Here is a 26,726-nt window from a genome sequence, read left to right as displayed (position 1 = left end):
TAGTGGGCTATTCTCAGTTCTAAACATGAGCAGTTGTAGTTCCACTGAAATTAGAGCCAAGTTTTACTGCTTTGTGCAAAAGTTCAACTTGATTCCTAGGCTGGAGTTTAAAATTTTCAAACCCATGAAGTTTTGAAGTTGCATTTCTTCTGTGACATTTCCAGCTCAGCAGTAAACTCATAGTGAAGAGGAGCTAAAATAGGAATAGTGGGGTTTTCACCAGTAAAATTCACATACTGTCATGTTGGGGATTTTGTCCTGCATGTTCCAACATCAGGAATACTTTGGCCTAATGGCTTCACATATGTAGCACTTTTCTTTCATTGTGTGCATAGTTTTTACTAAAGCTTGAGGTTGGGCCTGCGTTTGAGGGTCAATAGGCCTGTGTTGAGTTTTGTGCTGATATGGCTTCACCAGTACTCGGGCAAGGCAGTTATACACTGGCAGGGGTATTTTTACAATTTGACTAATTTTAGAGGTATATGAAGCACCATGTAGGTTTAGCTTTGAAACTCCTTTCTTAAACAAAAACCCATGCTCAGCTTTAATTATTGAGTTCTTGGTTCTCCTCCCTGATACTTTGTCCTATCATTAAGAAACCAGACTGGTTTCCTTGAGATTTTTCCATGGCATGTTTATGCTCATGATACTTTATTGCTTAAGGCTGACAAACAATAGTGTTACTACAGTGTAGTACAGTCTCTGTTCTGCCTTTCATAGCTTTGTGGGTTTTTAAGCTTTCTTCACTTCAGATTCTGCATGTGGCTGCTCAGGAGAATGACATTTTTTGCTAAAGCATGCTCAGAGGAGATCTATGAATTCAGATGTCAGAAAGTTTGAGTTGTGAGAGGCTGGGAATTGAACAAGTATCTGGAGCCCTGCGTAGTTTTGATGCTTCGCCTCACACAGGAAAGGACTATGCTTCTCATTTGTCTGTCTGATGTTGAGTTCTCCAGAGGGAATCCTTTTTTGAGACAGAAAAAAGAGCTGAAAACTTCTTCATTCTGCAAGTGACCCTGCCACTGCCATGCTGATCAAGAGAAAAATCCTTTCCTCACTCACCCTTTCTCTGCGCTAGTGAAAATCCACTTATTTTGAGAAGGATTTTTTTTTTTAATTTAAATCCCTATCTTTAACAAACCAGTCAAACTTGTCAGCCATGGGATTTAGTTTACTCATCTGTGAAATCTGACAGCATGTTTCATCCTTAGCCGAGGAGTGTGGGTGGAGGGGAGTTATTTGTAATGTAAGTGAAAGAAAAAAGTTTGTGCAAAGAATGATGGTTTCTGAGATACTGTTATTAAATATAATCAGATCTGAGTAAAATGCTTGGTATGTCATAAGGCTTTGTTGCAATGGCTAATACATATTTTATGGACATTCTGACTTTTGAACCCTCCTATCAAGTTACTGGCCCTGCAGCAATATTCCTAAGTGTGTGCTATAGGAATATTATGTTGCTTATGCAAATACTGTCAAAGCCATGTGGATATTATTCTGGTTTTACTAATTGTGTCAGAACACAATGCCAGCATTTGAGAGTGCAGTGATACTACTCAGTGGAATTTCACCGTTTATGCCAGCATGAGCTTTTTTCCTTTCATATCTTCGGTACACCTTAGTAGTGTTACTACTACACAGTTTTAACTGTGTGTGGTATAGTTGAGTCCTGTCTCTAAATGTCAAGTGTGAGATTAGTCACTGATGTACCACCAGAGCCAGGTTGACATCATGCCCTTAGTGTCTGGAAATAACTAGGTCATTGGTGTGTTTCGCTGTTTAAGCTTGATGCCTTGGTTGTTAAGTGTCTCCCATAGTTGCTGCTGCATGGAACATAGTGCCAGACTGTGCCAGGTTCTTAAGCAAGACATGAATCACTGAGACACTGTCTTTTCTGCTGTCTTCTCTGGAAGCTCAGTCTGTTTCTCAGTCAGCTTCTCAGTATGTTAGCCTGCTGCTGTATTTGGAAGTCATACCTTCCTGATTTGACTTCCCTACTCTTGACTATAACTATTTGTTTGCAACTTCAGAATTCCATACATCAGTGGATATAAGTATATGATAGATGCATTGACTATGAAATGATTTTTGTGTCATTGCCATAAAGCAAACACAATTAAAAAAGAATTACTACTAGTTATGATTTACTGAATAGTTGTGTTTCCCCTTTCTTTCCTGTTTGTCAAACTTCTCTATGGCAATCAAGTGCCTTATATGCATATCTGTGTCTCTTTCAAAAATGAAACAACATTTCTATTCTTTAACTGTACAACAGTAAATAACAGAGATTCTAGATGAGGTCAAGATCAACAGTGCTTGGTGTTCTGCATATACTTACTGAGATTTTCCCTGCACAATTTGCTCTGTATAGACCTGCTAAAAAGGAGATTTGCTTGTAGTCAGAATGGAAATGTTTAGCAGAGCTGGGGGCTGTATTGCTACTTCTCACTAGAATTAGCATTAAATTAATCATACAGTCTTCACAAACCTTGCTTACCGAATGAAAAGAATTCCTCACGCCAACGTGAAGGTAACATCATCACAACACAGGTGAAGGAGTTTCAAGTCAGTGCAGGTATTTCCGGGTTAGCACTTGCATTATGTCCCCTTAGGAGTGATGTTCAAGACCAGGTTGGATGAAGCCTTGGGTGATGTGGTTTAGTGTGAGTTGTCCCTGCCCATGGCAGGGGGGTTGGAACTAGATGGTCTTAAGGTCCTTTCCAATCCTATTCTATGATTCTATGATGTTCTGTCTGTTGTGGTTTAATCCCAGCTAGCAACAGAGCCCCACATAGCTGCTCACTTACTCTCCCCAAGTGGGATCACAGAGAGACTCAGAAGCCTCAGACTCATGGGTTGAGATAAAGACAATTGAATGGGACAGAAAAGGAATAAAATAATGCTAATAATAATGATAATTAGAATACACAAACTCCCAGTTTCTTGTGCACCTGCAGCCTACTTGCTGGCCAGGCATGAGAAGCTGAAATGTCCTTGGCTTAGTATAAACACTACCTAGCAACAACTAAGTTGGTACACTGGTGTGTTACCAGCATTGTTCTCAGACTACATCCAAAACACAGCACTGCACCAGCTACCAGGAAGAAAATTGACTCTATCCCAACCAAACCAGAACACTTGTAAAGTCAAACTTAAAACTGGAGGACAGATTTTTCTGCACAGCAACACTGCTACTTGGGTGCCTAGAGCTAATAACCAATTGAAATTCAGTATTTCAGTATTTCCCTAGGCTATTATGTCAGAAATTTTGATTGACTCTAAAGCTATTTTTGTATATTTTTAGTTGTAATTAGTACTCAGTTACAGAGCAGGCAGCTGCATTTGCAAGAAAGCTGAATCCCCTGGGTAGTGATACTTGCTAAGGTCATTCAGGTAGATGTGAAGAACATAATAAGAAATGCAGTAAGAGATTTGAATGCATCCTCAACAAAATATCATTTACATTGCAATATGCCTGCAAGAAATCCTAATCATAGGAGGTTTTTTCCCCCCTTTTTTTTTCAGTTCATAGTTTACCATCAGGGCATGTGTCTGCCTCTTTGGCTTTGAAATTTGGTCTACTGACATTATCTATGAAAACAAAAATCTTCAGATGTAATTTATGCATTTTTTCCAGTTGTTTGCAGTCATGTTGTTCATCGCTGGGATGCTCTTGTTGCAAAACTCTGTGACCAACACAGTCTCTGAGAATAAACTGGTTTTGTTCTGTAAGCAGCAATTTTCTCCCTGAAATTGTGCCAAGTCAGCTCCTTGAGATAGGGTTAGGATATTGCAACGCCAGAGGAGCTGATTTTCAGGCAAAATTTGAAATTTGGGTCCTCACAATTTGTTTCAGTAGTGATGCAAATACTATTGATGTGACTTCGTGGCTACGTTTTCAGTTCCTTGAGTGTTTGAGCTAGCTACCTTCAGCTTCTCACATTCAACTAATTTTGCTGGAGTAGTGAATTTTCTTCTGCAGCGTAACAGTGGAATCCTTTCTTTGATGGAGGGCATCCTTGTACAGCTGGTAAATACTGGATTGTAACCAGCTGGTTTACTAGTCTGAGACACTTTGATGGCAAAGTAGGTTAAGTGCAGTATTTTCCCCTGTGCTGACTGTTGTTAAGCACATGGAGTTGATTTTCAGTGTACATTTTACATATGAACATGTGTGTATATGTACATGTGTTTATGTACATACATGTGTGTACTTTTTTCAATAGGAAGGACCTTTCCTCACCCCTAAATTCCAAACTCATCTGTGAAATTAATGATGTCATTGAAGTTTTATTATACCTTTATTTACTGAGATCCAAAGCCTAGAAGAAATGCAGACTTTGTGAAGCTTTCAGTGGCATACAGAGGAAGATGGATATAAGCACATAGAGTCATGTGTTTCAATCCATTCTTGTAGATCATGCAGATACTCTACAGTCATTACATACTGGTGAAGGGATTCCCATTGCGCTGCCGAGACATGAAAAAATTCCTGGAGGAAGACCATGGACTGCTGCACTCCAGGCTCTGGAGCCTGAACAGTGCCTGGAGCCCTCAACTTCCCCAAGAGGTTCAGGACACAAGAAAACTACTTTGAACTTGTTCGCGTGGCACAGGGAATCATTTGTGAGAGATGAATTACTTGAAATTTGGCAATTTGTGCTCATCCATGTGCACAAATCTGACTGGAGATGTGGCCATGCCTGGAATTCCCCAGAGATAAAGCAAGATTGGCTGCACCATGTGGTCCTTGTGTCCTAGACAATTCATCTAGTGGAGTTTGGCAGTAGAAGGGAGCCCACACAGCTATGAGGACAGAGAAGCCTGGAGGAACCACATCTGACTAAGCAAGCAGGACAGGTGAGCTGCCAGAAACATCTGTTTCTTACCTGTAGTCCATTGAACAAACACACATCAATCCATGACATCAGACAACGCTTTTTTTAAGAACACTGATGTAAAAATGAGGTCTTGGGTGCTCATTTATGGTTCAAGTAGCAGTTTATATATTTATTATAATTATACACAACCTTGACAATCTATATTGCCATTCAAAAATAAATTGAAGTATTGTCAATTTGCACATGGTCTGTCACTAATAAGAATCCCATTTACATACAGAGTAAACATTTTGCATACTTAAAACACCGCTTTCAATTCTGACACTCCCATCTCTTCCCTCCCCCCTCTTCTCTGGAACTATGTTTAGACTAGGAAATGAACGTTTCCAACTATGCAATATTCAGGGACTACCACCTTTTAAAAACCAATTTAATTGTATCATTTCAGCACTTTGTGGAGGTGGCCAGTGGGTAAAGCTCCTAAACCACGATATACAATTAAAATTATTCTTAGATTACATTGTTGCAATTCCTGCTTTTCATTGCTTAATATATTCCCTTCTGAACAGGAAAGATGGAAAACAGGGTTTAGTATCCGGATCAGGTAGGTCACATGAACACACTCCTGGTTTTGTATCTCCTAACACTCACCTTCACTTGTTTTCACTGGTAATTACATGTGTAGTAAGTGGATGAAGCCTTCAAATTTCAACTGTGGAGAATTAAGAATTTGGCTTGGTCAGCCACCATACACTTTCTCTAGCTACTGAGTTTGTCCTTATAGCCCAAATGCTTTCTTGGTAGTTGAAATTAAAACTGATGAGGGATTAACTGCCTTTTGTTATGCAACATACTCTTTACTACATCTTTTGACAGCGAGTTTGTGTCCTCTGGTGCCTGAAAGGCTACAAAGATCAGAGACAGCAGAACATTCTTTGATCCAGTTAAGGATAGCTCACAGCTAGTGGTAGCCAATGCAAGTGTCCTGAGAACCCCTAAGGCTGTGCTGACAGGCTGGGGGTCACTTTAGAAGTTAGCATATTAAAAGAAGTGTGGTAACACAGAAATGAAAACCTTGTTTTGAGCAATGAGATTCCTCATGATGCTAATTTATGGGAATTGAATTTAGCTTCTTTTCCTACAGCAGCTGGCTAGGTGCTTTGGATCAGCAAATACAGCGTATTTGTCAAATGGATCATGTTTTTGAAAGCCACAGTCTGAGACAAAAATACTTGGGCAGTAAAGTCTGCCAGCTTCTTGCCCATTTTCTGTATTTACTTAAATGTAATCCTTAACCAGAAAAAAACCCTGAAATATGGAGTATTTAGAACAGCTTAACAGGAACAATCTGTAACAGGTTAGAGTTTAGCACACTGAAATGCTTCCAAAAAAATAATAACTTCAAATACTGATCATTCCAGTATTTACCAGGGAATATTATCAGTGGACAGACTGGACTATTAACAGCCTTCACTTGCAAGTGGAAGAACCAAAAACCTCAGCTTGCCATGGCAATGGTACCCTCTGACTGCCCATGCAGAATACTAATTTCAGGACCATGTACTTTGCTTTCCCCTCCAGTGCTGACATGTCAATGGAGACAAGGGCAACTTCCCCTTCCACCGTGTCTTCCTGGGCTACCAAAGTGGCCATACAGGTTAGGTGCTTCACCCAAAAGACTTGGGGGGATTCAGAATTCATCTGCCTACCTAGGTTTTGCAATCATGCCCCAATGGCAGCATTTAAACAGAGAAAGGAGGACACTGCCAGGGGGAAGCCAGGGAGAGGGTTTTGCATTCAAATTCAGGCCAAACAAGGCAGACAGCTGTACTGGGTTATTTTGAGCATGTAGCACCCTTGTAATTCTAAAGAGAGAAGTTGAACTTCAAGAAACTGCCAAAAATCTGTTATATCTGACTGAAGTTCAAAGAAAACTGCTGTTTAAGCTACTGTAATAAACATGGAAAGAAAGCCATGAATCACATGTGAAAGAGCTATCAGCAACTTTAGTAAAGCAAGTAAAACTTAAAGCCATTTCTTGAGCAAGCATTAATGCTCAAGACAGGAGGGAATCAGTCCTCTTGAAAGCAAAGATATTAGTGGTAAACAAAACAAAGTATTTATGCTGGTTTGTAACTAAACTTTTACATGAAGTTTTAACCTATGATTAACAAACATTTAACCCCCCCCCCCCAAAAAAAAGCACAAAAAAACCCAACCCAAAACTGTACCACTTTTACCACTACAGTTTTTTTGTGTGGGATGAACATTTTCAAACACTTGAACATATCTTGTCCTCTATTAAAATTTCAACTAAGGCAATTAGGGATAAATATCTGCTTTTAAAATACACCAGATGCGGAGTAACTATAATTGTGGGTTCCCTAACAAAACCTGTTAGCTTATGTTGCAAGATACTAATTCTGGGGCGGTTGGGGTAGCCACAAGGTACCAACTCAATCTGATGCACAGAATTGTGCATAGCTTATGTAAGTACCTGAGAACCTTAAATCTGTGTCCTGGTAGGATTCGCTTATTGTAGTAGAAAACAGATTACATGTTAACAAGTTATGTGTTCACTTGTTCATGTGAAACTATACAAAGAACAACTTTGTCCTTACAAATGGAACTCTTCACATGTACATCAGGAACCAGCTGCAATGAGCAATCTGTGGGTAATACTATCTCTCTTCACCCAGGGATTTAGAGACAGAGCAGATGCATAGGGGAAAAAAAAAAACAACTCCAAAAAACACACCACAGAAAGCCCTATTCTAGTAAGAAAACTGTAGATACTCCTTTGTTGTATCTGGTTTTAAGCTTGCTGTGTAATTATTCTAGCCTTTATACCTAAGAATTTCCTCAACTATTTGTAATGTAGTACTAAACATCTGATGATCGCAAGCAGAAGACCTACACTTGACCTTTTATCTATGGGAGAGCTTATGCTGGACATTCCCAATGTTTGAGCTCTTCTGCCAGGTATCAGCAAATCTACTAGTCAATGTGTAGGAAGCCAGTACTTCAGAATGCTACTCATTACACTGCTGTGGTAAATATTCATACTGTTAAAGCCTATAGGACCAAAGGTAGCTCAGTCCTGTACTCACCCCTAGGACAACTGACACTGAAGTACTGTCACCCCATTCAGTGCCACAGATGTGTGACTGGAACAGCAGAATTCAAGACTGAGGTTGCAGAGCAGCTGCAGGTCTTCAAGGTCAGTTTTTATTCAAGGGCTTTAAATAGATAAACTCAGGGAGCCAGACCTTCCACAACTGAATGCACAGAGGAATATTAGAGCAAAATATGTGCATCTCCGTCACCCGATGTCAATCATGAAGATACAATTCTAGCACTTGTGCCTGTGTAGCAGTTTTATATACAGCTGTACATGATGCTTCCTTTGCCTGTGAGAATATCTGAGAGTGCAGTTCACCTCTACCAACTTCAGCTTGGGTGACAGACTACTCTTTGTAGCATAATCAGTAGCAGAACATGAAGGGCATGTCTGGAGATAAAATGCCTGCCACAGCCAGAAACAACAGCACAACCCTTCACTTGTTCACAGTAACAGGCTTGTACAGAACTGCTGCAGTAACGCCCTACTGACACCTGAATACATATCAGCAACAGAGTTCAAGTCACTAAAATGTTACATTGCAACTAGTTTTGGTCTCATATGCCGACTTAGAAACCACTTCTAAGTGGCTAAAGTAGCCTATTACTCTTCTGGTAATAGAAGAGTTGTTTAAAGTCAAAAGTGACTTGCACTGGCAAGTGCTACAGCACCTTGGTGACTTGACATAAGCGTTCAGTATACAGGAACATACACTGGACCATGACAATGTCCCAGATGTGTGTCCAACATTTATCAAAGAAAGCAGTGACTCAACTGTGTAGTACATTACAAACACTTTCATTAGGTCAACTAAATGACCAAAGATAACTGGTAAGCTATGCAAGTTCATCAAGTAGATTCCTTCTTTGGGGTAATAATATCCAGTATTTAAGTTCTTTTGTTTAGCTCCGTGACCAAAAGTTTATACACCAAGTACTAAGGCTTAAGTAAGCTCTCAGGATCTCTTTCAAGTTTGCAACAGCATTTAAACAAATTCAAAACCAGGGTGCCCATACGCAGCTCACAAAACACAGTTTCTGTTGTTTTCCCTTCCCAGCACAAGCTATAATCAAGATGTAGATTTCATTCCAAACAACGAAAGTGGAAATAGTAACATGTGCATTAAGTCATTTTCAAGGTAAAGCCATCCAACAGTCCTTGTATCTTCTACCCTTTGTACTATTAGCATCATCCCATTGTAAGCACAGTACATTATGTACAGCAATGTGCACTGAGACCATTCACTTAGTTCAGCATGTGGCAGAGCCATTATGCTGAATTATTTTGTAACTAATATTGGTAATGGTATGGGAATCTCAAATGCTTAAGCTTGTATTCTGTTTATATGAAAAAGACCAAACAATTCTCATGGTACATCAATGATATGGACTAGAATGCCAACTAACCTCTATTTTAATATTTAAATTATAACAATACAATAACTAGAAAAGGTCAGTGCTTCAAGTGACAAGTTTAGCCACTTCAATTCCAATATTTTTCCAAAATAAAGATGTAATCAGATCTACACTTGAGCATCAGTAGTGCAATACAGTATCCTTTCCTGAATAAAGGAGCTGAGGTTTATCCACAATAAAAGCTTTAAATAAGGTAGATTGTTGCCATTTATATATCAATTCTGTATGTTTGATATAAAATATATTGGGAAAGCTTAAACTGACTTATACAATCTACATTTGGCTAAAGCTCCACATAAGCAGCATCAGTGGAAATGAACAGAGATGTACTTAATATAAAACACTTTCAAAACTACTCAGCAACAAATGACAGAAGGTTGACTAAGAATAACTGAACATCCGAGGTGTGTACCAGACAAAAAGAATGGACCCTGTGGTTACTTGCACTATTTTAATTGGGTAAAAGAAATGCAAGGTTTAGTCCACTTCCATTTCTCCAGGGGGTTTGGTCTGCGGAGAACTGTCCTTTGTTGGTTCAGGTTTTGTTTCAGTACCGCTCTGTCCATTCACTGGTCCATTGTGTTCACCATTAGGTTTTGACTGCCCATCATTGGGAGGCTCTATCTTGGGTCTGGGCTTGTATATAATGGGGTTACAGAAGTTGTCCAATTCCTAGTTGTAACAGAAGTGAGACAGCAAGTTCATTTGGTGGCACAGGAATCACAGTCAACTAAAATGTCTGAGATTTGCTTCTGCTTCTCAATGACCTGGAATTTAATTTTCAAGGACTAGAACTTTTCAGTTCTATCAGTTTAAAAGAAAACCTTTCACTAGTTAAAGAGCTGCCAATCTGTTAAAAGCCTGTATGGCAGTGCGTTTTCTAGTAAGACTGGTGCTGTAACTTGGGCTATTTTAAAAAGACTTATGCAGAGGTACTGCTGTAAATCAAGAACCACAGCTGAAGATCAGTAAACCTACTGCTCCCTCTGTATGGATCTGCTTAGCAGCTTTAAGATCCCTGCAAATACTCTTAATACAGAGGCCAGAATCTCATTTAAGGACAAACTTACTAGAATGCAACAAGTACAATGAATTTTTTTACCTTAGATTTTGTCACTATTTCTGCCACTTTGACAACTGGATCCTGAGTGAGACTTAATTTGTTCTGGGCATTCATTTTGCTGTTCAGCCAATTCATTGCCTCACTAATGTATTTTTCCACCTTTTCCATCTCGGCAGGATCTAGGTGATCATATTTTTCATCCTAAGGAAAGACAGAGTAATTATGTTTCTCACCCAATTAAGAATTTCAGGGACACAAAATAGGGTTACAATGCTACAACCTGATAGAAGTAGTTTTTAAAACAAGCTCAGTATCAGGAACAACTGTGGAACACCACAGAGAGAACACTATTTGTAGACATTTGAAATGCTGATTTTAAGTACACACTGTTCAAGTGCAGGACAGTAATGAAGCTTTAAAACTGACCATAAAAAAAGTGACACTTTAAGTTATGTTCTCATGAAGAAGCCATTTTTGCCAGCAACTCAGAACAGGTTTACAAGTTCTCAGGAGGAGAAGCACAACAGTCATTTTAAAGCAGCTTAACAGGTAATCATCTAGGATTCTTTTTAAACAAACTACAGCCAAACTAAAACACCCATAATAGTTCATACCCCAGTGAATTTGCCCTACCTTATTTTTGTATGCTTCCACTGCTTTCATAAGGAGCTGAATCTTCTTCCCCAGGTCATTTAAAACTTTTGGTCTCTCCGCATGTTCCATGTATCTTTCCTGAATAGGCTGTCCAAATTTCTGGAAACAAGCATAGAGGTCTTGATAAAATACAAGTTTACTTTACTCGGGGGTCTAATACTAAACCACAGCACTGGAAAGAAGGCTGCCTTTAACTCCTTTTCTCACCCATTCAAGAGCTTAACCTTTGCATTTTACTTTAGTGCCACAAAAATATCCCAGATGTTCTAACACAGGAGTAGTGACTCTCCTTGTTTGGCTTATTTTGCAGTTATTTTTACCAAAATTAGCATCTGGAACAAGGCATTAAGAAAAGAAACAAGGCAAGATTTACATGAATGGATTAATTTTGAAGTAGTTATCCTGGAATGTTCTTATTTTCTTCACTTCTTTTTAACCCTTCCCTTGAATACTGGCAACCAGGCAAGGCAGCAGTTGTCAGGACGTATAACTGCTGTTTCCATCAGCTAGCACTCCCCCAAATGAAATCTGTCTCTTCAACCTTTATCATTAGATATTAGACCAAAAATTTAGTTTTATGATACAGGTTTAAAAGACAACTGAAAACAGGAAAACCAGAGCATATATTCTGGAGCGCAATTCTGAATACCTGGGAGAGGAGTCAAACTACTCAAAAGCGTCTTTCAGATTGCAACAAGACTGACAGAGAATTATAACAGCAATTACTTCATTGTCACTAGTGACAGTCTGCTTCATTTTGACTGTTTTCAAATTTGGAGCACACCTGACATTAAAGCTAAATTCTAGCTCCAAATATTCTGTTCATTTAACAACTTAGCTACATTCAGATAAAACCTGAATGTCCATACTTAAAAGTTAAGGGATTTACAAAACTCATGCATGGTGTGCACACAGACATCGATCATTAAAAGAGCTTTAGTTACTTAGCCATATGTTTACATAAATGCCCCCACCCCAAATAGACACAATTTTTCTAGAAACTAACTTAAAATCTTACTCTTAATTCCTGAAGCTTATCCATGTATACTTGTTTAGGCTGGTCTTCTCCATCTTCATAAAGCCAGTTTTCTGTATCCTCCAACATCAAGGTCAGCTTGTTTGCATCCTGTGAAGCAAGTTAGGGAAATGCTACTTCAGAGGAGATCATGACATATGAGCCTTACCCTCTCAGCACACAAAGAAAGCCCCTGCTCAAAAAGGACTGTTTCATCACTTCAGAGTATTCAAAGTGACAGTGAAAGAAAACAGTAATTAACCTACTTCAAAGCCAAGATTTTACAGTATGATAGGAGAACCCTTACTAATCTGATCTGCATCTGAAGTTCATGGGAGTTACACAGCTTCAGGACTGATTTTAGAAGGACGGACATCAACATTCTTACTCCTTATCCTTACATGGGAAATACTGCTTCTCACGTTCTCTGATCACAGGATAAAGATGACTAGATAAATTTGGAAACTATATGCACAGTTTAAGGCAAAACTGTTTTAGTTGGGACTCTACTGGCTATAAACAAAGATGTTATGTTTAATTGGTTAGAAATAAAGGATCTTACCTATCCCCATAACTTACCCAAGAGATTGTTTTGAAAGTGGTAAGGGAAAGACAGTCTCACACCCTTGAGTTTAGACTGGAAGAGCATCTGTGCTGTGCTGCTGACCAGGTAATACAGAGAGCAGACCTTAACACTGCTGCTGGACATCAGTTGTTTCAACTGGTGGCTTGTGTACCAGCCACTTTCATTTAGTTGGCTGTTACAGAGGCACAACTGTAGGACGTGTTCTCTCAACGCTGCTTTTGCAGAGACCTAGCATACAGTTTTCTTCATTACCTTTACCTGAAATTTCAATAACTTACCCCGCTTGAAAGTAGACAACCACAGAGCTACAGACACTCCATTTCTGTTCTTTTTAATCCTGTCCACTCACACCATTTAGAAGCTCATAGTGATCTGTCTTGCTTTCCTACGCTACCACAGGGTTTTTATTTTCACCTGCATTCCAATCTTTCCTTGCCACTGAAAAACTTCTCAATGGAGAACCATGCATGTCAGCATGTCAAGTGTCAGGCGCAAGCACGGTTTGAACTTAACTTCTGTGAAGTTAATCAATTTCATATTCTAAAATACATTTAAGAGATCCCTGCAGTCTCATAACCCATGCTGAAAACTTACAAGTACAAAGGCATTTTTTTTTTACAGCAGTTGAAACACAGGCAATTCTTACTTCTTCAGTGATGAATTTCTCAAAGACTCCACACAGCTTGTCTCTGAAGTCATACACATACTCTTCAACAGCGTTCTTAGCATCGTTTCTTTCTTTCTCAAGCTTGTCTTGCATCATCATCTTCCCCTAGGGCAAAAAAAAGCTTATATAAGAATTAAAAGCATTTAAAATATCAAGCTTACTGATTACTCTCTTGACACTACACCATAGAACTTTGCAGAAGCAGCCTGCTACTTCACCGTTACTGATTATAACTTTCACTTCCCTGTAAGCCCTACTTACTGCAGGCAGAACTGGAACGGGGTTAAAAAATGAGTTCATATTTGGAAGCTGTTTGGCAAGTGCTTCAACAAACTGATCAGGTATTAATTGTGATCCAACCACAACAGACAAGACTAGAAGTAAAGTACAGGTTTTGACTGTGGTTTGGCAGTTGCTAGGAATCATCCTGCCCTACAAAAGACTTTATTCTTCAGACGGATCATCTTTCAGAGAAGAGCTTACGCTTGTGGGATCTTCACAAACATGATACCTACACAGTTCAGAAAGGACCTTCCAACCAGCAAGTTTCCTGCATGTTGTAAGACTTCCCTACTGATAGAGGACTTGAAGGGTGAAAATATGATCTAGTGAAACACACAGCTTCTGCAGAGCACCAAAAGGTGCAAGTGCTACTCCTGACCAGTATCAGCTCAGTCAGCAACAATCAGCATTCCTGTAACATTCTGTGCAGCTTTCACCAGCTGCCTGCCTGCCTCAGGACAAATTGACACTTTGGGTAATGACAGGCTAATAGGTCAAACTTGGGCACCTGGGTAGTTCAGTCTAGTGAAATCGGTGAGTTTTACAAAAAAAGAAAAAAAACCCCAAAATTAACACCCCCCCCAAACCCCAACCAACCAACCAGACTAAAAAAAACCAAACCAAAACCAAAAACCAACCAACCAAAAAACCAAAAAAATCCAACAAAAAAACCCAAACAAAAAAACCCAACCGAAACAAGCCACAAAAAATTCTAAGTTAGGTAAAAAGTTTATGGCTTCATATACTTTCTGGATTATTTCCAAGGTCATTCATTTGAGTATTCATTTGTTTACGCTGCTTACCTCATTTTCAATATAGCAATTGATAAGATCTTGTCCTAGCTGTCTATAGAGGCTTGCCTGTATAGGGAGGTCAATACTCTTGACTTTTGTTTTAGCCTTTGGCTGGGCTGGATGTTCATGAATGTCCCCAGAAGCAATCTATAGAAACATTTACACTATTAAGAAACTGAGTAATAGAAATATGACCACATTTGTGCTCAAAAAAGGCAAAAATAGTAAGACAGCTACAGACTGATTATATGTAAATGAAGCACCTATTATTCCTCTGTTACTCATAATCACCACTACCTCAGTTTTGAACCAAACTAGTGGAATTTAGTTTCTTTAAGCATTATGTAAACAGCTGCTGAGAAAATTTGTTCAACAGCTAAAGACACTGCATATTCTCCTTTATAATGTTTCCCCATATTCAATCTCCATTATAAAACTATATTAAACAAGCTTACTTCAAAGCCTTAGTCACATACTGTGTTGAAAATGAAAGCTCTAAGATAGGATTCTTAAGTTAGCCATTTCAATATAGCTGTACTCCTCTCAATACAGTCCCAACTTTTGCACCTAGTAAGAGTAACAACCACACTGGGCAAAACAAGTCCATGGGAAGCCACATCACATTTCCTTATCAATACTGAATACAAACTTTTGCTTCTGTTCCTGCATTTTCAGTTTCCTCATCTGCTTGGTTCTGTTGTTCAGCTTGACTTTTCTGAACACCTTCCTCTTGATCAACCTGCATTTTGTCCTAGAAAAAGAGTTACATAACTGAATGCAAAAGTTTGCTGTACGATTTAAGACTGATGTAAAGTACAGTAAATCACAGACAATATATGGATTTACGAGGCAAACTAAAGATTTTCTGAATCACTATGTTTAGACAGGCATTTTGATTGACTACTTGTATTCATACTTCCCCCAAATTACATGAAAGTTCTATTTTGCCTGTCTGCCTTGAAATAGTTAAGTTACCCTGTGCCCCTATTATAAAATTACATTAAGCCTTGTGAATACTGCACTTTAAATGAAAAATAAAAATGTATGCAAAGAACATTCTAGAAACATACTACCACCACAGGCAATAGCAATGGGTTCTCTATGGAACAGCCAGAACTTTCACCTCATACCATTTTCAATCTAAACTTTGACATTTGTAATCCGAAGCAGAATTTAGTAACTGTTAGCTGTATCTATCTCATGGGGCCATACTGTCTATAGTAGCCTCTTGGAGCACAAGACCAACTGTCTTCCCTCCCTGCCCCTCAAAAATTAACTAAATTTCACTTTAACTTATCTGTAATTCACCTAAGCTTTAGTCTACATTTAAAGATCTTAAAGATTATTGCCAATTACTGTGCTGAGCACGTGGCTTAGTTTAAGTAATACAATTTCCTTGCCATCATTGCAGAACATTTTTAATAACGTAGTCAAATATAAGCCTAAAGTTTTCAGGATGACTTCAAAACTTGAGACATCCTGAGCATCAATGACGATGGAGCTATAGCCAAGGTCTCAAAGGTCTAAGATTACTTCCATTACAAGGCATTACTGGATTCACAAAATATATATGCATGCAAAATATCTTACAGTTAGTTCTGCAAGACACAAGAAGTAGTTATTTAGGATTTAAAACTCAAGCACAGGTGCCTGTGTTAATTTTTATCTATATTAACTCATTCAGCAACCTCTTAATGATAAAAGTTGAAATCAAGAAGACTAATTTTACCAGACACATGTTGTCACTTCAGAGTAGGAAAAAAAAAAAAAATATATATATATATAAAAATACCCTCACGTACTGTTCTTACTGTTCACACAGAAAAGGCAACAACAACTAGAAGGAACTGTTCTGCCTACACAGAAAGGCTACACAGAAGGGAGGGAATAATACGTATATATACCACAAACCTCCTCCTCAGAGTCGAGGGTATCATCTTCAGTAATGAAAGGTAATTGCTGACAAGCACCATTGTAAAACAGAACATGTGTTAGTTGAATGGAAGTACTACAGACTGGAAGCCTGAAGATGGAAGTGGTAACTCTTGTACTCAACACAGTTCACTCATCCTAGTATTGTCCACATGCAGGACACCTATTACATTACATGCCAGCTGTCATTCTGAACTGTTATTCACTTCCATACAAGTATCAGAGGCAGAGCTCTTGTCCACAAGGAACTGCTCAACTTCCTGGAAAGCAGTACAGTATTTCAGGAATTGCTTACATCAATTATGTAATGCTAATTGTGTAACCACCTGTTCCAATTCCTGTAGTATATGCACCTAAATTGGGAAAAGCTGCTAAGGACATTTTTAAAGATAGTTAAAGAAATGCATTCACCCTTTCCTCCAAATAAAGCTGCCAAATGTTTGCTTTCTGTCCAACCCTGCTCTTCAAGGGCACCCACCCTCAGTATATGCCTGTCAGCCTGTGAGACTGGTCACTCTGCTGAGCACTTGGCAATCTCCAGGACAGCAGGAATGTGAGGCAGCAGCTTCCCACTGCTTTGTCCTCTTTTCCTCTACACTGTCATCTTTCTCCCCCTGTGAGCTGTGACATAACCAAAATCCCAAGCTGTAGGAGGGCACAAGGAAAAAAGAAAGGCTGCTAAGGCCATGGCGTGCTGCAACATGCTCCCTGACACCCAGCCCTCAGCTCTACAGTGTCAAATGTAATAGCTGCACCTCATTACTGTTAGCATGCAGTGCACTATAAAGGAAGTTGATCCCCCTAACACTAGAATGAAGAGAGGTTTATCTTGCTAATTTCTCAGTATTAATGACAAAGGTGCTGCACATGTATTTCCAGCAGTTTTCCCCTGTGAGCTACCAAATAATTTTGTAAGAACTAAATGTACTTCAGTACTGGTAGAAGTGCTTTTAGTGAACAAATGTTTACCAAGAACAAGTTTTCCCCACATAAAGAAATACCACATATTTTTATCAAATGAACATGTAGTACTTGAGGAAAAACGAACCTGCCATTTTATAGCAATACTAAATAACACTAAGACTAGTATAGAGGTGGTAAAGAACACTGAAAAAAAAAAAACAAAAACCCTGTCTTTTTCTTTAGAATCTGTTTTAACATTTCTCTTTTTTTTTTTTTTTGCTTTTAGTGCCACATGTCACCAGTGGCTTAATAATAAATGTGAATGCGTTACATAACTGAAACAATAATATAAGGGTGGAGAAGCAGCAATTGTCTAAAGCTTTACACTATAATTTAATCTCTTATTATTGGCTCTCATCAGAATTACAAGGAGTGTAGATGTTTACATACCAGCTCATCATCTCTGCCTTGGTTCTTACTTGATGATTCAGTGTCCATAGGAGTGTCATTGTGATCTCCCTCTATGTTCTGCCTCTCTATTATAGAAGCATTAGCCACACTGAAAAGGCCATGAATATTGACACGCACTTTAACTTTCACTTTGGAATTGTCACCATCATGCTGGGGACCCACATTCTGAACAGTGAAACGCCCTTGAAAAAAAAAAAACAACAAAAAACAAAAAGATGGTTTTAATTTTTGTTCCAAAAAATAGTAAAAGAGAAAAAAGGGAAATAAAATACAACTCTTTAGGGTGTTAATTTACATCGTAACTTCATGTAACTTTAAACAATTTGGAAACTTCCTGCTTAGCTACCAATTTTACAACATAGACTACAGCTACATAAACTAGAACCTGCTTAGTTAAGATAGTTTTGTTTTGTCTGTATTTCATTAAAAAATTTAAAACCAAGCTATCACTTTGATATTCTACTTCTCTGTTCTTCTCTAACCATTGCTTTAAAGAGCCTACTCCACCCTGTGAATAGGTCCTTTGTCCACATAAAAAAAATTTTGCACTGAAAAAAGAAAAATGTTAACAGAGATGAAAGACTGTATTTGAATTTGGTTAACACTGATGCACTACACATTTTGGAGCATGAACAGTGCTTCTCAAGGCTTCTGGAAGCAGCAAGATTGATACTTCATCTTGCAACTTCCTGAAAATTTGAGTGTAAACAATGCAGACAGTGCACACACAAAGGAGAATGTTTTTTCCTAAAGACAACAGACTTACTGCATAGACATCTAAACAGCACCAAGTTCCCATCCAATTCATAAATCAGTAAATAAAAAATGAGTATTAGTTTAAAGACCCTTAGGAATATACTAAGAACTGCAAGTAAGGTAGTATTAGCTACCAGGAAACTTATACCATCTAACACTTTAGACTCTACTATAGATGCTTATTAAATGCATCTTGCATGTTCAGATTAATGGCATGAAACATGCCAGATACCTGTCTGGACAGGTAATTATCTAGTCTAACAGATCTATTCTCCTCTGATCTAATTTATTTGAAGAATCCAGGCTGGGAGGCATACAGCCACCTTATCCATTTTACAGAGGTTGGGGAAAAAAGCCCCACAAAACAAAGGCCCCTGAAAAGCAGGCAATAGAGCACTACATTCTTCATATCTATATTTTTGGAACTGGAGTACCTCTAAGGTCCCTTCCAGCCCAAGCCATTCTATAGTTTTTAAAGCATTCAAACCATGACAGAATTATTTTTTTTTTCTTTTCAAGGAACTACCAAACAAGAACATCAATACTGTTTGATCAATGCATCTAAACCAAAGCAGCAAAGTTGAGCCTCTCTAAAGAACCTAGGCTTTTCTATAACTTATGAAATACAGAAGTAATAGATCTTTAACAGGAGAACCACTTTCGCTATTATCAACAGGAGCTCTGTATAAGGGTTTTATTCAGATGTCCTTACCTATTCTGGAATCAGGATAAGGCACTTCATGTGGATGGGTATAGTAAGCTTCCAGGTCAAAAGGTTCTTTCTTGTGAAAAGTAATGACTTTTGAGAATGGAGCAGCATGGTTCTTACTGAAGACTTCACACTCCCTAAAGCATTAAAATATTAATTAAGGTTAAACCACTAAGCATAAAAATGGTTAATCAAAATCAAGGGATGTTAATGATCAGCAGTCATGCTAACCAAGCAGATACATAGTTAATTTAAGCCAGTTTACTACAAGAGTAGCAGGCTGAAGGCCTGTAGTTCCCAAAGCTGGAGTACGCATTCTGTGTCATACTTAAAGTTTAAGCAGCTCCACACCAACACTTTTTAATTAAATGTATAATATACACTGAATTAAACATATTTCCAATTATTAAGCAATTATGAATAATAAGCAATTATTAAATATCTTTCCAATTATTAACTGGAATTCAAAAGTTGTGACACAGGGAAAAAAAAAGAAGGAAATTAAAACTGAGTGAATGACAGCTTCAAAAGCCGAACACTTGTCTTTCCCATAGCTCAACAGATTTCTTTCTACAAACATACTTACTAATAGGCACCATATAACTTACCCTGTTCCTTCTTCATAAGAAGATTTCCATCTCAGCGTTATAGAGTAAGGAACAACATCTGTGATGGAAAATTCACGCACTTTAAAAGCTGGGGAAAGAATTGCACACTAGAAAACAAAGACCAGAATTTTATTATATCCATGTAGTCAAATAAGTAGCAGGTACAATAACTAATACCCAAGTGCAAAAAGGCTACAATTAGAAGAGGTCACATGGAGAACCTGCTTATCACAATTTTTAATAGTAGTTTCTTATGCTTAGTAGAAAGTTAGCTGATTGATATAACTAAAATAATAGTAACAGATGCTACTTCCCCAGTGACTGTCAGTAAAGATACACAACAATGGCTGCACAGAAGCGGAATAGGTTAAGTTTGGGTCATCAAATTTAACAGGTCTCTAGAAAGACCATCCTCCTAACACAACACAAATTATGCACATATAATTTATGTTATTATTAGAACGTAACAACCATTTATGACATGGCCACTGTCACCAACTGCTGAAAGAACAAGCATGACTCTACATCTTATTTCAGCTTCTGGTTAGTTGTATTTATTAGTTCATGATGTTAAAGAAGCAATACTCAAGTTGTATTGCAGTAACTATACCTGCAAGGCACAGCCTCTTGCAACAGCTTCGTCAGCATTTAGCGTGGTGCTTATCTCTTTACAGAAAAAGCTAGAGATCTGCTCCTTCACTGCTGGAATCCTAGTAGCCCCACCTACTATTTCTATACTGTAGATATCTTCACGTTGAAGTTCTAGAAAACAAAGTGCATGGCCTTAATTTATCATCAAGACATCAAAAAGCTGTCTCTGGACAACCAGAAAAAGGTAAGAGTTCTCTTATTATCTTGACACTGTGACAAGTACTGAATATATTCAGTGGCCAACAAGGCATTTCAACCAGGTTTGTCATTATGTGTCCTGTTCAACCGTTTTGTTCCTCCTGCAGACTACAAAGTTTTCTAGTTACATAAACCTGGATAATGCAGAAACCAAGCATTAATGAGGACAGCTCTTCTTTAAAACGCATTATCTTTAAAATGCATCCTCTTCCTGGTGTGCATGAACTCAAGAGTATGAAATTCAGTTTTCTTTGGCAGCCCTGCACTACTGGACAGTATCTTACCCCTCCCAAACATTAACAACAAAACTAAACCCAAGTATCTCTCATTTTATGTCTGGTTTTATTTTGGTTGCCAATGACGAAAAGCAATACCCTTAACTTAAAGTATTTAATAAGCATTAGACTGTGCTTGCAGGGTAACTTTTTAATTTCAAATTTAAGATATACATATGAAATAATCACAAGCAACTGTCAGTCCTTGAACCAGCTCTGCTCAGGAGTTACTCAGGTTCCTTCTTCCTGTATTAGCTATCTAGACAAGCAACAAAGATAAGCAGAATTCTTCCCTTCTAGCTGAAGATGCGAAATTAGGTGTAAACTCTTTTCCTCCAGAAATCTAACTCTCCTTTACACTATATTAGGCAAAAAAGAAAAAAATTATTATTTGCACATGCTTCAGGTAATTTATTTCAAGAATATGCCGCCAAATTCTCAGGTCAGTGGGGACATGTATGGATCACATATGGAACAGGCTGGCCAGTGAGCCACAGTAAAGAATAATACTTTTCCTCATCATGGTTTTGAATTGGTTGTTTTGCATTTTTAACTAAAATAGCCTTTCCGAGCACCAACCTTTTCCATTGCATAGGGTGCATGAGGGTCAATGAACCAAGGCTGCAGAGTGGTATGTGCACTAAATGAGGCAGGAATGGGATCATGCATACATGGCAAGCATACAAATGGAACTTACATTCAACTTTTCAGTACTTAGCTTTGCAATTCTAATAAATACAAAAATATATTAAAAAGATAATCATTAAAGAGATCTAGAATAACTGGATTACTAGTTACATTCTTGAACCAAAAGCAGCACATAAATTAGCTTCTACTTACTAGCTTGCTCCATGGCTGCTCTTAGGGGAGGCTCCACTCTAGACAGCAGGGCAGCACACAACTGCTCAAACTGAGCTCTGCAGGAACAGGGAAAGTGCTTTGCATTACAAGACAGCTTAGAGTACATGCTTCACTGCACACTTCAGCAAATGTAACACACAGTACCTGTTCATCTTACTGGAGACATCAAGGTCATTCATGAAGCATTCAATATTGAGTGGAAGGTCAGAAGCATTTGCACTCATAAGCTTCTTGAGTTTTTCACATTCCTGATACAATCTTAGCAGCGCTCGGGGATTCTCTTTTACATTCAGCTTGTATTTTGTCCTAAATTCCTCAGAGAAGTAGTCTACCAAAGCCTCATCAAAATTCCTACCACCTACAAAAGGGTCAAAGGTAGTAGCCAAGACCTGCAATGATGATAAAGAACATATATTAATTAGGCAACATTTGGTTAGATAGCTTTCATACAGGCACTGGTTTCAGAAGGTCACACCTTTAAAAACAGGTTTGATAGTGAAAAATTCTTTGTGGTTTTCTCACCATCTTCTATGCAGTTGCCAGGTAGAACTCCACAATTACTGAGTGTCTACGCCCCCAGATAAAATAGTATAACATCTACCCTGTTATTTTCTACCACGCTGCAGCCCCTACCCAGTTTACTAGCATACTACAGAAAGGCAGACTACAATAGCTATTTTGTCATGCCATTACTAGTTCTGTGTCATTTACTCAAAACAGAAAAACTTGCTATCATCTTCTACATGACTTCAGACAACATTCTGCTACCAAAGACAAGTTTACAAAAACATTCAGCTATCAGTAGCTCACAGACAAAAGTCTCCAAACCAGGGAGTGAAGACAGTTCCATTTTACTTCATATCCTACTGAATTTAGATTCAGAACTGTCACAGATGGCAGGAAAAAAAAATAGTCACAGAACAATTCAGGGAGTTCAGCAATTTACTGTAAGTCAGCTGCATGACAATGCTCACGAGACTACCAGAGTATGCAAATATTTAAGTGATACAACTTGGCACAACTGTGGAGTATGCTTAATTGTCAAGTGCTTTTCAAAACACACCCCGGGATGCTCCATTACTGCATTTTCTAAAAATGGCTTTGCTGAAATAGGCAAAAGATAACAAAATTTTTTTGTATTCAGCATTTGCTATATACATTTATTCAGTTGAAAAAACTGAACAAAAAAACATGAACAAAAAACACAAAAAAACTTCTACAGAACAGTATTTTGAGTACTGTTCAGTTAAATACTTGACGAATATCGGATTTAACTGTACAACTTAAAAATATTACCTTCAGTTTTCCCTTGTTAAAAGCACAGATTGAAACCTGATATGCAGAGTGCCCCATATCTACGAAGACCACATTTCTCGGCTTCTCTTCCAAGGCTGGTAGATCCTGCTTGTATATTCCATATGCTAGTGCAACTGAAAAACATCAGGCCACAGAAAAGTTAGAGGACAGCTGTGAACATCTGTAAAGCATACACTAGAAGTGCTGAAAGACAAACACTGCTTATGTTTACTCCTGCGTACCTCCATTACTTTGCTCAAACACAACATAAGGATCAAAAGAGTCACAAGTTTTATACCATTATGAGTTGCCACCTTCTTAGTTTTTATTTCTAATTGATTGAAAGCTTTACTTGTAAATTGCCGTATCTTCATTCATTTAATTAACATTCAAGTATTTTGCATGATCTAACATCTTTCCAATAACAACCACCTTCAAAGAACTAACTTAAGTCAGCAGCGTATGTGCCACTGTAAGTTTAAATTTCTAGATTAAGAAGTTAGCAGATTTGTTACTTTTCCTTTTGCTTAAGAAAGACTGTTCATGTATAAAGCAGCTCATCACAAAGCAAGTTAATATGCTGGAAACATTTGGCACTGCCAAAGGCAGGAAACATGTCATGTGAAGGTTTAACACTGCTACAGCATCACCTGGCACTTTAGTTCTGCTTGTAGCCAAATTCACATTGTCATCTATGAAATCACACAGATTAGCCTCATGCCTACACCCTTCCTTTGAAACACCTTTACTGTCAGTGCTTTTTAGCTCTGATTTGAAAAATTCAAGTATGCTCAAAAGCATGCTCTTTTGGAAAGTTGGTTGACAGTTCCTAAAAGCAAAGATTTAAATCAGGTAAAAATACAGCAGTTTTAACAGCTCCAAATTTAGTTCCCATGAAGTATAATATACTTCTATACTCTACCCTGGAACTGACCAAAACCAGAGGAGGGCAGTAAACAGACTGCTTTATAGAAACAACAGCTGTGCCCATGCTAGAGCTGGAAGGATTTCCACACACTTAAGTTGCCATTATCCTACAGACTTACACATGACTTAATTTGGATATTTAGGAAAGCCTCACAGTTCAAGTAATTTTCAAATACGATCAGCAAGTCTGCTTTCAGAAAAAGCTCCATAAAAACACAGCTTATATAGAAGCAGCTTTTACAGCATACAGATTATGTAGTTCAAAGTGAAAATTACAAGTTCTCCAATTTCCCTTCAATGTATTTCACTTCAAATAAATATTAGCTTATGATAAAAAAATTCTCTAACAGTTCCATGATTTTTGTTTTACTCCAACACACCCATCTTCCAGTAAACTCAAAAGAAAAATCTAAAAATCCTCCCCAAACCCCATGTTAAATAAAGTATCTACTGTAATTTGTCAGATGCAGGTTACATCTGATAGTATTATCCTATACTACTATTTAATACAAGCAGCAAGAATTTAGGTCAGGTGCACACAGCAGCTGGATCATGAGGAGATTTTGAAGCTAGCTCAGGCCTTCCCAATAGAGCTGCTTCAGCTCCATGGGACAGCAGAGGCAGGCACAGATACCAGCTCTACTTCAGAAGCAGAGTAGCTATTTTCAAGTGGTACTGTATTCAAGTTAGCACACTCAAACTCTTATTGTCTCCTAAGTGCTGAACACCACCACATCAAACTAGCTGCTGAGTTTCCAGTTCCCAAGCTGGATCGGGCAGTACCAGCCTGGATAGCTTTTTCCCAGGCTCCAAATTGTGTAACACAGATATGACATCACCCTCACAGATTCAACAGCCTGAATGGGTTAAATAAAATAAATGCTGTCCTTTACCTGCAGTAGTTTCATTCATCAGCTTCAGACAATTTAATCCTGCAATCTGTGCTGCTGCCATTACAGACCTTCTCTCAGCATCAGTAAAGAAACTGGGTACCTGTTTCCAAAAAATAATTACATAGGATATTGTGAAATATGGACTTTCTAATTTAAAGTCAGACTTACCCATTAAGCAACCCTGTAAATTTCAATACCACAAAAAACTGTTACAAACTAACCTCAGATTAATAGGCAGTCTGAATGTAACAGCTAGGTAATTTCTTTCAGTGCATATTTCAATTAAATACACAATACAACCAAAATTAAATGAGGCGGTTTTTTTTTCCTTAAACGAAGCAGATTTAAGCACTGAAAAAGAAACAGTTTTAAAAAAAAAAAACAACAAAGCTCAGGTTCTTCTGATATTAGCTCTTAAAAATCTTTACCAATTTCTGACTGTGCTGCCCAAATGTTTTCAACACAATACGTACTCAAATAGAGCCTAACAGTAAGTTGCCGCAGAAGTACTACAGTGCTGCTGGAACTAAACTTATTGCTGTTTCCAGTGGGAAAATCTGTGTTCCAACTGAACCTGTATCGAGTTTTCAGTTATCATCTAACTACAGTGCCAGCCTGCAGTGTACTACATTATTCAGCTCCACCAAAAATAGTCAAAGCATAATCAGAGCTCATTCAGAAACTGGCTGTGATCAGCTGGCATATCTTCAACTCCAGTTAAGCTTCAGACATAGAAGTATGTTCATAGTGTATTTCGTTAGCTGCCATTGTGGTGCATTACCAAGGATCATCCCTGTGTGTGGGAGGTATTCTCTGTGTGTTTATATACCATAAGGCAGCAAGGAAAAAGATCAAACCAGTTTTCTAACAGCTGAAGTACACAGCTTTCCAATTTCCATGTCTGCCTGACAGAAGAAATAACAATATTTCATGCCCAGAATTCTCGTCAGAGAAAGAGCAGAAGTGAACAGTAAATAGACAATGTGAAAAGCAGGCATTTAGAATTTTAGATCAGGAACAAAACCTCCCCTTCCCTACTCCCCTACCATGGGTAAGGACACTATCTTTAGAAAACCAACATAACTAAAGCACCCAAATAAAAAGCCCTTTTTAAACACACAGAGGTACTCTGGGCTTTTCAGATTGCTAGTATAACCCCTCAGAAAAAGAGTTCAGGCAACTCCCAAATACAACTTAACAGTGTTCAACCACAAACAGAGATTTAACACAAATTTGGGAGGTTCTTTGAACTGTGGAAGCTATGCTTACAGCTCCCATTTATAATAGGAACTGCAGAGATTGGGATTACTTTATACAGCACTTGGAGTTATCCACTCTGGATTAGCTTAGGTAGTATGTTCTTTCTGAAAATACCCTCTTAACAGATGCTCCATCTTCTCACACATAATTACAAAAGTATTCTCATTTTAATAAAGTCCCATTTTCAGAGGGATACAGTTTCTATCCATTATAGGTGTCTCTCACCAAAACACCGTGGTGTAACTAATACTGGCTTACGTGAAGGTCTCTGTAAGAAGAATTCCAGTATATATATTCCGACTTACTGAAATCACACAGTCTGCCACAGGTTTCTTCAAAGCACTTTCTGAAGTCTCTTTAAGTTTGGCCAGTAACATTCCTGTAATCTGTTCAATTGCAAACAGTCTCTCTTCATCTAGATATCTCACCTGAAACAGAGAATTGCAATTCTGTAATAAAACATCTCAACTGAACAGGAACAACATCTCTTTTCCTGACAGGCCACCATCTCTCCAGCAATCCCAAGCACTCCTGTGAAGGGAAACCCA

At 38.2% G+C, this 26,726-nt stretch overlaps 1 protein-coding gene across 1 annotated transcript in view; it reads right to left on the bottom strand.

The window, feature by feature from the left end:
- Positions 1–4,982: 4,982 nt before the first annotated feature.
- Positions 4,983–26,726, bottom strand: part of HSPA4L (heat shock protein family A (Hsp70) member 4 like) — a 28,783-nt gene continuing 7,039 nt past the window's right edge. The window contains exons 4-19 of the mRNA XM_013129352.3: positions 26,484–26,606; positions 24,919–25,018; positions 23,099–23,232; positions 21,947–22,191; positions 21,782–21,858; positions 20,428–20,579; positions 19,818–19,924; positions 19,213–19,346; positions 17,724–17,926; positions 15,088–15,189; positions 14,448–14,585; positions 13,342–13,467; positions 12,113–12,220; positions 11,074–11,193; positions 10,480–10,641; positions 4,983–10,049 (exon numbers count right to left, since the gene is read on the bottom strand). Coding sequence (XP_012984806.1) covers positions 9,855–10,049; positions 10,480–10,641; positions 11,074–11,193; positions 12,113–12,220; positions 13,342–13,467; positions 14,448–14,585; positions 15,088–15,189; positions 17,724–17,926; positions 19,213–19,346; positions 19,818–19,924; positions 20,428–20,579; positions 21,782–21,858; positions 21,947–22,191; positions 23,099–23,232; positions 24,919–25,018; positions 26,484–26,606 — 2,226 coding nt within the window. The 3' untranslated portion in view covers positions 4,983–9,854. The remainder of the gene's footprint in view (positions 10,050–10,479; positions 10,642–11,073; positions 11,194–12,112; positions 12,221–13,341; positions 13,468–14,447; positions 14,586–15,087; positions 15,190–17,723; positions 17,927–19,212; positions 19,347–19,817; positions 19,925–20,427; positions 20,580–21,781; positions 21,859–21,946; positions 22,192–23,098; positions 23,233–24,918; positions 25,019–26,483; positions 26,607–26,726) is intronic.

This window comes from Melopsittacus undulatus, chromosome 5 (assembly GCF_012275295.1).
Source record: "Melopsittacus undulatus isolate bMelUnd1 chromosome 5, bMelUnd1.mat.Z, whole genome shotgun sequence".
Classification (NCBI taxonomy): domain Eukaryota; kingdom Metazoa; phylum Chordata; class Aves; order Psittaciformes; family Psittaculidae; genus Melopsittacus; species Melopsittacus undulatus.
The sequence above is the reverse complement of the archived record's forward strand: the minus strand, read 5'-3'. Positions and strand labels throughout refer to the sequence as shown.